Below are 11,685 nucleotides of genomic sequence, written 5' to 3' on the forward strand. Positions count from 1 at the left end.
ACAGGTACATAATAGGATTACTTTCTGTCTATTTAATGTGAATAGTAACAGTGGTAGAAGAAGTACTCACATTTTGTACTTAAGTAAGTACCAATACAATGTAGAAATACTCTGTTACAAGTAAAAGTCCGGTATTTACTAACAGTATTTCTACATTCATTGTGGTATTGCTACTTTTACTTAAGTAAAATATCTGAGTGAGTAGTACTTCTTCCACCACTGCCTAAAGAAAGGAATAAAAAGAACCTCTGGAGTCACACAATTCGACAGGTGACCAATATCGACGTGACAGCCCAGCGCCTTATTGTCGCTATGGAAACCCAGCGGGGGGCACAAGCGAGGCGACTGGTAAACTTTAATGAACACCCTGTTCTCTGCTGCTTAAAGTTGAAACACTAGATGAATGTCTGGACCATGTCCTCTAAAAACATCGACCCTTTGTCCCTAGACGAGTCTGAGGAAGAGGAGGAGAGTGTGTCAGTGTGGGAGCATGAAGCTCGCTGCAAGGTAAGAGAATAGAACAGAGGTCTTCAACAGGGGGTCCGGGACCCCTAGGGGGTCCTCAGAGTTACTACAGGGGGTCCGCCAAATGTTTGTGTGATAGGATTTTTTTTTTTTTTTACATTAACCACTTGAACCCTAGCATCCCTTAACTCAACCTATAACTCTTTGCCAAAAATAGCCGATCTACAAGCTCACAACGTGAGCTTGTAGATCGGCTATTTTTGGCAAAGAGTTATAGGTGTGGAGGGAAAAAAGAGCTCAAAAGAGGGAAAAAATACTCATTGAAAATAGCAGATCTACATTAACAACGCGTCGCATCTGGCCGAAATATATATAGGGCTGAAGTGATTAATGTTTGTTTTATAATAATAATCAAAATCTACAAAGTAACTTGTAACTAAAATTGCCAAATAATCGTAGTGGAGTAAAAGTATAATATTTGCCTCTGAGATGTAGTGGAGTAGAAGTAAAAGAAAAATTGAAAATTGGAAATACTCCCGTAAAGTAAAAATACCTAAAAATGTTACTTAAGTACAGTACTTGAGTACATGTACTTAGTTACTTTCCAACACTGGATAGACCCTGAGCTGCCTGTGGCCAAGAAAGAAAGTAGTTTGGAAGTTGCAGTGAAAACAAAACTGCTGAGGTTTAGAATTTGAATGTCTAACGTACATGTACATACTAGTCTGAAGATTGTAGTATAGCCTACAGTGCTTTTCAGATGTTTTCATTTCAAGTTCCCCCAGTTTACTATGCATTAGATCAGTGGTTCTCAAAGTGGGGTCCGGGGACCTCCAGGGGGTCCCCAGAAAAATGTGTTGATAATATAGCATCAGAAATCAGTTCAACCACTTGTCTTTAACCCTACATACATTTTCTATTGACAATCATTTTATTTAGATTTTTTTGACAACACAAATCTTGTAAAGGGGACCCTAGGCTGTGTGACAACATATTTTCAGATGGGGGGGTCTGCGACCAAATCATTTGGGGGTCCTTGACATGGGAAAGTTTGACAACCACTGCATTAGATCAGTGGTTCTCAAACCTTTTAATGTCAAGGAACCCCAAAATGATATATATTTGGTCGCAGATCCCCATCCGAAACATTTTTGATATTTTTCAAAAATAAATCAAAAATAGCAGATCTACAAGCTTGCAGCGCAGCACAGAGTGACGCGCTGTGAGCTTGTAGATCTGCTATTTTTGAACAGCCAATGTATAAATCAATAAAGTGGTTAAAATGATTGTGACGCTACATTAACAACCTTTTCTGGGGACCCCCTGGAACCCCCTCAATGACCCCTGGGGATCCCCGAACCCCACTTTGAGAACCACTGCATTAGATCATAGACCTCCCGTAACTCTCAGAGTTACCAATCTTTTAGCTGGGGACCTGGCTGTAACCCCCTCAAGGACACATGGGGGTCCCTGCGCCCCACTTTGGGAAACACTGGCCTACAATATAATGTGATTTTCAATGTGTGCAGATCCCATTGAAGGTGTTGAAAGGACACACAGGCAGTCTGACCAGCTGTCATTTCTGCTTTAACGACACAAAGATGCTGACCAGCTCTCAGGACAAGACTGCTATTATATGGGTAAATACTAACAATTTATAAATGTACATAAGACTGACATCATGTGGAACCATGTAGATTAGAGTGATATTGTAAGATTAGATGAGGACAGGGACGTCAGGGGTTTAGTTGGTGAGAAGATGTGATCAAGTGAACACCTCTCATCATCATATCATTCTCTCTCTCTCTCTCTCTCTCTCTCTCTCTCTCTCTCTCTCTCTCTCTCTGTCTGTGTCAACACGCAAAGCGAAACCTAACTGCAACATGCAAACCCAAAGCGTAGTGAGACCTAACTTGTTGGAGACCCACACAGATAAACAGCTTGGAGAGGCAACCCCACTTGCCTTGTTCAGGGGGGGTATTGCACTTATGAGCTTCAGGTAGTACTTCTTGTCAACTACCTGTCCTACCTAACACCAGGGTCTAAATGTATCAAGAACACCTCCAACCAGTGCAGATGTGCAAGTTATATTGTATTACTACATTCTAACCATACAGATTGGATAAAATAACGTTTTATCAATTTAAATAAATTCTGGATTGCTGCTTTAATGTGTATTGTTAATACATATAGTAAGTGTGTGTGTGCAACCATTGACATGCAGGATGCTGACAGCTGCTCCAAACTGCGTGTGTTTGAGGGAGGTCATGAGAACACCATCAGTGAGTGTGCCCTGGTCCCAGGAAAGAACAGGTAGGTACAGATGTCTTAAAAGCAGTGGTTCTCAAACCTTTTCGTGTCAAGGAACCTCACATTAATGTGTTCTTGTCCGGGGACCCCCGTCTGAAAATATTTTGTGTCATTTGTTTTTGTGTCGTTGTGAGCTTGTATATCTTGTAGGTTTGAAGTGGTTAAACTGACATTTTGATGCTATATTAACTCCTTTAGCTGGGGACCTTCTAGAACCCCCTCAAGGACCCCTGGGGGTCTCCGGTCCCCACTTTGAGAATCACTGTTCAGGAGAGACAGACAGTAGGAAAGCTGAAAGCAAGACAGACTAAGAGAGACAGACAGTAGGAAACAGCTGAGGAGGCATTGCAAAAACGGTTTGTTGTTGAGCTGACACAAGCTGAGGGTTTTATTACAGTGCCCATTGTCTACTCTAAGACCTGCTCACTGGATCATATGCACATCCCACACACACCCGCACGCACGCGCACACACACCCACCCACACACACACACACACACACACACACACACACACACACACACACACACACACACACACACACACACACACACACACACACACACACACACACACACACACACACACACACACCAGGAACAAACAGGAACACATGGACACACAAGATATCCGATAACAAGAAAACGTCTGGAACACACAGCACAGCCAATACCCTACCATCCCAATTTTGACGGTGAAAATAGCCGATCTACTAACTCACAGCTTGTAGCTTGTATTGGCTAGTTTTGGCAAACAGAAAGGGGTAAAAGTTACATCCAAAGGGTAAGGTAATAATGTGTTTCCTATTAGGGAGATAGGTTTGTCCTGTCTATGAGGTAATAGGTGTTTCCTTTCAGGGGGACAGGTGTTTCCTGTCTATACTAGGTTTAGGCTGATTTCAGACCTGCTGCCTTTTACTGAGGTTTTTTAATAATTTCTTCTGCACTGTTTAATTTTATATATTTTTTTGTACTTTTTGTATTCAAATGTCCTTTCATCATGTTTATTTTTCACTGTCTTAATGACCTGTGTCTCAATGCTTAATATTTTATATAAAGCTTTCTTGTTGAAATGTCTTTCAGCATAATAACAGTATCATGGGATAAGTCTATGGCTTGTTGGGACATGGAGACAGGACAGAGATTGGTGAGTTCATTTACTGTCTCTTTATCATCAAACCCAATCACCTCCTCCCCGTGATCAAATCACCTCCTCATCTCCTCTTTATCATCACCCTCTTCACCCCACATCATCATCATCATCACCATCATCTCTCCTCACTCCAACAAGATATCAGCTCCTCTTCCCCCCCTCTTATCATCACATCACCTCCTTCTGTAAGTTTGTGTGTGTGTGTGTGTGTGTGTGTGTGTGTGTGTGTGTCTGTCTGTCTGTCTGTCTGTCTGTCTGTCTCTGTGTGTGTGTGTGTGTGTGTGTGTGTGTGTGTGTGTGTGTGTGTGTGTGTGTGTGTGTGTGTGTGTGTGTGTGTGTGTTATCTGTAGTGGAGGTCCAATCATGCAGGTCTGCTTATGTTCTATAGTTTATGTTTGGCAATTTGTTTCTGTGTATAATATCGTTGCTGTCGGGCAGAAACCTTGTATCTCCATATTTCAACCTTTTATGTTTTTTAATAAATGTATGCCCTTATTTGTCATGCAAGTGTTACAGATAAAAATCTATTTATAAGATAGCTGTTCTACAAGCTCACAACACGTCATGATGTGACACATTTTAAGCTTAAGTGGATATTTTGAAAGATTTTGAAGTGGTTAATGCTGTCAGTGGCTTTATAAATATTTAACGAATGAAAAGTTCTTGAACTTGTGACTGAACAATAACTACATCGGATCCATTGGAACACAGGTTATAGTCCAGCTCCTGAAAAGTAATGGTTTTGGACATACAAGATTTCCACCCGACAGCGACGATATATAGTGTGTTCCTGTGTGCGACTGTGCGTTTATGTATATAGTGTGATTTATTTCTATGTCATACTGTGTAGTGGCAGTCAAGCCACGCAGGTCTGCTGACGTCCTGCAGCGTGTCGGCTGATGAGAAGTTAGTAGTGTGTGCTGCAGACACGGAAAATGCCCTCTACATTTCTGATACTAACACAGGACAGAAAATACATCATATCACAGGTAACATCATTAAAAAGTATAATGGGTAGTAGTTCTAGTAGTAGCAGTGCTGGTAGAAGCAGTGCAGTAGTGGTAACATTAGAAGTAGTTGTAGTGTTATTAGGTTAACTTAACATGCGTTCTGTATAAGTCTGTATACATTTATTAAAATGAGTTTGAAGGTGTCTTATTGTGATGTTACTCTTCTGCATCTAACGTACTTCCATGCCCTGTATCTGTAACTTTTACTGCTGTGCTGTCTCTGGCGCTTGAATTTCCCCCACGGGATCAATAAAGGTATCTGTCTGTCTTTCTGTCTGTCTGTCTGTCTGTGTGTGCATATGTATGTTCCCTTTTCTATTCAAGACCATCACAGGTCCACCATAACGCGGTGCAGGTTTGACTCTCAAGGCCAGCATGTAGCCTCAGTGTCTGCAGACAGGACAGTCAGGCTGTGGGACCTGCTGGCTCTGAAAACCACCATCAGCATCAACAGGTGTTTGATTAGCCACTGAGAACTGCTGGGTTTAACAGAGTGGATGTCATTCATGTTTCCGTTATACATGTACAATATGGAAATGACATGGAAATTGGCTCTCTGCCCCTCTGTCTCACTCTGTCTCTCCCTGCAGTAACCATAGCAACGTTGTGTCCAACTGTTGCTTCACGTCTGACGGTCGCTTTCTGTGCACTGCCTCGTGGGATAAAACTCTGCGTCTGTGGGACATTCAGACGGGAGGGTTTCGCTCCAGCGGGGGGTTGACACTAAGTAAAGGTCATGCTGGTAGTGTCAGCTCCTGTTTCTTCTCATCTGATGGTAAGAACTGGAAACATTTACACTACTGAAAGATCTAAAAAATATTGTAAGTAAAGATCAACCTTTAAATAATAATAATAAGGAACGCAGAGCCATATAGGAACAAAATGCGGACTGAGATACAATCAAATAGTTCATTCCAGAGAAAATGTATGACAGTAAAGGAGAACCCTTTGTTTTCTGTAACTTGTTACATTACAGTCATTTAGCAGACGCTTTTATCCAAAGCGACTTACAATAAGTGTATTCAACATAGGTAGGGAACGAAAACTACTAATCACCAGAAGTTTTAAGTACATTTCCTGCAAAAACAAGCAACCAAGAGTATACCTAGCGCTAAGGTAAAAGTGCAATATATCAGCTACCTACTTTCTTAAACAGATGAGACAAAAATGGCAAAATCAAATGAGCACGAGCTAAAACAAATAAGTGTATCGACTAAACAAGATCCAATAAAACAATACAAAAATAAAACAAGAGTTCGTACAACTAGTTAACAACAATTGTCACATTTGGACATTTATGAATACAGGAGTCTAGCCGGCTGTATCAGTTCATGATGTAATGAAGGACGTTTTAGCTGGTTACGGAGATGACAGTACATGAGATAACAGATAACAAGGTGTCGACAAGACAAGAGGAGTTATGTGATGAGTCTTTCACTTCCTGTCATATTAATACTATATGTTTGTATAAGTGATCCTGATCTTTTATGCTCTCCTCTCTTGTTGTCTGTCTAGGTAGACTACTGGTGTCTGGATCCTATGACAGGACTGCCATTCTCTGGGATATGGACACGCACTGTCATACACTCACTCTGAAGGTATGCCACTATAATAGTATTTCCCATTTTGTGTCACAGACCCATTTGTATTGGGTCGGGAATAAAATCCTAAACATTGAAATCTTCACAAAATAATTAAAGGATGTTTGGTCCAGGGCTGATACCACATTTCTCCTTTGGGTCTTTCGGAACCCCTGCTATAATATTCGCTACTGCAGTTATTCATACTAAACACACTCATATCCTAGTATTTAAAATGTAACGCACCATCAATATATGAACACACTCTGTCATATACTCACTCGCTTTCATTCCTACTTGCAAATCACAGGTTTTACAGAATAACATTGAATTTCAAGTATGGATTAGAATTTTTAATTTTTATAATTTATTTCCATTTTCTTTACATTTTGCTTCCTTGAATTGTACCCAGGGCCATGGTGATTGGGTGACAGATGTGTCAATAAGCACTGACAGAAAATGGGTGGCCTCAGCCTCCAAGGTACACATGGCCAGTCATGTCCTTCACTGTCCTCAATTGACCTTACTCACAGCAATGACAATCAATGAAGCGCTCTCTCTCTCTCTCTCTCTCTCTCTCTCTCTCTCTCTCTCTCTCTAGGACCGTACAGTAAGGTTGTGGAACATAGAGCACAGTGAAGAAATCCCAGAGATAATAGAGAAGAGAAGGGAACAGGGGATGGGATTTCACGTCATCAAGGTTGGACTTTTAACATCTTTTAACCACTGACACCCTATATACTTCATTGACAGGGGTCTCCCAGGGGTCTATACTTGGTTCCCTCCATTTTCCCCTCTACACCATTTTTTTTTGATGAAAATAGCCGATCTACAAGCTCACAACGCATCACAACATGCCGCATTTTGAGTTTGTAGATCTGCTATTTTTGGTGACTGCTTTTTCCACCAAATGTTCGCCTGTTATGAGGGATGGTAGGGTTTGTGACGTGGTTGCCAGTACTTTTGCCAGTGCTTTTACTCTTTCTCCTGCAATAGTTGGCCTTATTTCAATATTTGTAATTCTGCGTACATTACATATTAACATTCATTAATGTTCTGTGATGTGTGTTTCAGTGTGAGGAGTGTGGGAAGCCGTTCTCTGTGTCCAGACTGGAGACAACGGACCTGATCACCAAGTGTGTGTTCTGTCGCCTCAAATCTCCCAACTCTTACAGAGCACAGCCCCCAATCTGCTGACACATGTTAATGGCAATGGACTGTGCATGAGAGTAAGAACTAAAGTTTGTACAAGATGGAGCAGAATATGAAAATGTATTCTCTAGTCTAGACTAGAGACTGGTTCACAATGTCACAAATTCTGTGTTGGCCACGAATACAGAGTCCAGTAAATGGAATAACACGATATATACTAAGACAACAGGAAGTTAGTGATGTTATTTAGAATGTTTTTTACCTTTTATTTAAAATAAGGTAATTATAGAGCTGGGAAAGTGACACCTGGGCATGCATGGTCTGTATAAAGACTTTATGAAAACTGATATTAATATCATTACAAACAACCTGTTTAACTGTCACAAAAAAACGTTCTCTGCTGCAGTTATCGGCGAATGCAGAACGTGTCTAATGGGTGGGCCTGGAAAAATCTAGGTGGGCCTATTTCTTTTTTTGTTTCTTACATATTGCAATGAGCGGTGGATTTCTTCTCCAAAGGATTAGCATGACAATTTTCATAGATAGGAACACTTTTATTTTGTACTTTTTTGAACCACAAGCAGGTGATGAGATCAATCAGAACATGTCTTGGCAGACAATACAAATTACACTTGTTAACATGCTATGGAGGGCAAGAAAAACAAAACTGGTAAGCATAAAAAAGTTTCATTTTTAACATAATAAAAGGCTAAATAAAAGGCTAAATAAAAGGCGCGTCTTTGTTGCGAAGAAAAGTCTCTCAACGCTGCAGGATGTTAGTGGGACGGTTATGATGGCCCTCAATAGACTGTTAATATTTGGGAAATAGTCTGCAGGGCAGCTGTCCAGTACTTCAATTAATGTGGGGCATTTCTCCTGATCCATAATCCTTTTCATGTAGTCAATGTACACAGTGTGTTCAGCATCAGAGATTACGATCCCATACAAATCACATGGACCCTTTAAAGGTTGTTTAATGCCAAAAGTGTCAGATTCAGGTAGGAGAGAGGCCGAAGCTCTCATGATTCCATAAGTGTCCTCTGTAAACCGACAGTTCAACTCGGTTATCTGCCTGTCTAGAACACAGTTCCACAGTGACCTTAAATCATCATTGCTCTTGACATAGTTCACCCATGTTGTGACAGCAGAGTCGTCAAATTTTGCAGGCAGTTTGCGCTTACGAGAACGAGTGATATCCCAGTTAGCTACATTATGCTCCCCCATCAATGCTTCTGTCAGTCTAAGCACTTTATCAAAGTCACCCTCTGAATCATCACAGAAAATCGCATATTTTGCTTTCAATGTTTCAATAAAAGATATACAGTTTGTTGCACAACGTGTTGCGCTCTGTAACCCCTTTGTGGCAAAATCACTGTTCTCAAACAGTTTGCAAAATGTCACAAGCAAAAACAGGAATTTCTTGGTTTCCATTTGTAGCAACAGGCCCTCTGCCTCTTTTCTACTTTGCCCATCATCATGTCAGTGTCAGCATATTCAGCTAGAGCCTTCAGTAATTTGTCTAGGTCCTGCAATAGCTTGTGCAGTGACACAGATTCTAAGCTCCATGGAGATCGTTCCAGCTCCTCCATGCACTGGCCTTTTTTCATCTCCCTTTGTATCTCCAGGAACCGGGCGTGCCTCTGGGCCCCAGTGAAGAAGTTGTGTATTTGATTCACAATGTCAAAAAATTGGCTAACAAGATCATAGGGCGCTTTGGCAGCCGTGCAGAGCATTAAATCAAGCCGGTGAGAATTGCAGTGTGCATACACTGCTTTTGGAAAGGTTTCTTTCAGGAGCGCCTGCACCCCTCCTCCCCTGTGCCAGGACATGACCGATGCTCCATCACAACAGACCCCGACACAGAGAGAAGGATCCAACTCCAGAGTTTGAAGGACCTCCAGGATCTTCTGTGTTATGGCCGGTGCGGACAATTCCGCGGTTTCAACGAAGCCCACTGCCCGTTCTTTGATGACCCCTCCGAGGACGAATCGGACACAAACAACAACTAGGTCCCGTTTGTCACAATCTTTATACTCTTCTACGAGGATGGCAAAATATTGTCCACTGAGTTCAGCCTTTGTGTGGTTGGTGGACAATATTTTGTGTGTGGCATAGACTTAGCATTTCTTGGCAGTCTATTTTCAATCTCTGGATCATATCTTGACATGAACTTGAATATCTCTTTGAGAAATTACCCGTACTGAGCCCGTCCTCTGACTGCCCTCTGAGGGGAATGTCCAGCATAGCGCATATCATATAGCTATGTCCAACGCAACTTGCTCCCCAACAAATGGAGCATCACCGAACATTTGGGTCACCAAATCTACGAAAGTATTTAGGAATGTTGGCTCTGGTTCGTCAATAGGTGACAGATCATCGATTTGCTCTTCAGCCGTCGGTGGCAGTAGAGCATCAACAGGGGCCTCCTGTGGCAGGGTTGCTGGTGTAGGTCTTGGCCTCGCTTCGAGAATAAGTTTTCTCTGGACAAACGGTGCACTCATGATGATGACTGATGAGAGGCAGCTCACATCAGATCAGATCAGATCAGATCAGATGCTGACTGCTTAACTCTAAACTGAGCTCTCTGTCTGTGTTGTTTATACTGTATGTGTGTGATGGCGTAGATTTATGCAAAGCAGGGATAGGTGCGGGGCGGGCACATCTAATCAAACAGACGCTAGCGAGTGGCGGCCTGAGGATGTAGCCTTTTTACAACGTGAATAGACAGATTTGTGTAAGGTCTGGACCTCCAGCGCCAGCCCTAGCCTTAAGGTGGAAAAATCAGAAAGCTGTCCATCTGAGTGAGCCCAGATTAGACAACTAGATGCAACACATTCAGTCAAATGTCTAGGCTAGTATCAATCTCAATCTAAGGTATTTATGTTGAAACTTTTAAAATACTATATTAAGTGTCCTTGATATGTTGCAAAATAGACTGCGGAACTCTTTTTTTCCACTCTCTTTATTTAATCACTTTCCCACCTGGGCATGACATAGGGACCGTACCTATGTTCCCCGCTGTCCTAGGGAGAGCGGGGAACATAGGACCTAACCTAAACCTAACCCTAACCCTAACCTAAACCTAACCCTAACCCTAACCTTAGTGGGGGAACATAGAACCCGGGGAACATAGGGATGATGACCCCATGACCCCACACATGCTAGCCATATGGTTCACGTTCACGGCGCTCGTCTGTCATGGTATGACAGTCATGTTTCAGGGCTAGTCATATCCGACAAAAGTATACATATATAGTGTATATATACATCTCATTAGCCTTAGTTATATCAAGACTATCGTAGATGTATTTAATCGAGTCGAACTTTTACTTTCGTATCTACAAGAGTCTTAGCCGCCACTCCCCCAGTCTGCTCTGAAATTTCACCAGTAAAGCCTGTATTTATCCGAACATGTACAAATGCAAAATATAAGGTGCTTACCCGAAATGTTAACTAGGTGTCCGGCGTGTTTGTGCAAAGTCGATATTTTTCAATAGAAAAATGTTTAAATCCCGCCTTTGGCCGATTCTGTTGGAAGTTCCCAATGGATGATAGTCATAGGGTGATAGTGACGGGGCGCATCCGGTGAAAACCGGAATTACACTCAATTTAAACAGGAAGTAAACGAGGGGGAAGGAATGGCGTTCGGCCACAGATGGGATTAAAACACTTCTTTATTGAAAGGTATATAATACATTGCACAAACACGCCGGACACGTAGTTAACATTTGGGGCAAGCGGGTAAGCACCTTATATTTTGCATTGGTACATGTTCGGAGAAATACGGGCTTTACTGGTGAAATTTCAGGGCAAACTGGGTGGTGGTTGCTAAGACTCTCGTAGATATAAAAATTGAAACTTGCAGAAAATGATTTCACCCATTCCTACATACCCAGTGTACACTTGTGAAGTGACAATACATTTGAAAGTTACATCATTATGTGTATATGTGAATGTGATTAAAGTAGGTAACCGTATATTTAAAACTAGTGTAAGTATAGTGTCCATGATTATAG

The 11,685-nt window shown here is 41.7% G+C and overlaps 1 protein-coding gene across 1 annotated transcript; it reads left to right on the forward strand.

The window, feature by feature from the left end:
• Positions 1–399: 399 nt before the first annotated feature.
• On the forward strand, positions 400–8,042 carry LOC311043807 (WD repeat-containing protein 88-like; the record flags this gene model as incomplete). The annotated part of the gene is made up of 11 exons (XM_084055173.1): positions 400–507; positions 1,995–2,105; positions 2,690–2,778; positions 3,858–3,921; positions 4,778–4,916; positions 5,262–5,391; positions 5,528–5,712; positions 6,453–6,535; positions 6,930–6,998; positions 7,119–7,217; positions 7,592–8,042. 11 exons carry the CDS (start codon positions 400–402, stop codon positions 7,712–7,714), a joined length of 1,200 nt encoding a protein of 399 aa, XP_083911299.1. The 3' UTR covers positions 7,715–8,042.
• Positions 8,043–11,685: the final 3,643 nt, after the last annotated feature.

The sequence above is a fragment of the Gymnoscopelus microlampas genome (assembly GCF_963454915.1).
Source record: "Gymnoscopelus microlampas genome assembly, chromosome: 1".
NCBI lineage: Eukaryota > Metazoa > Chordata > Actinopteri > Myctophiformes > Myctophidae > Gymnoscopelus > Gymnoscopelus microlampas.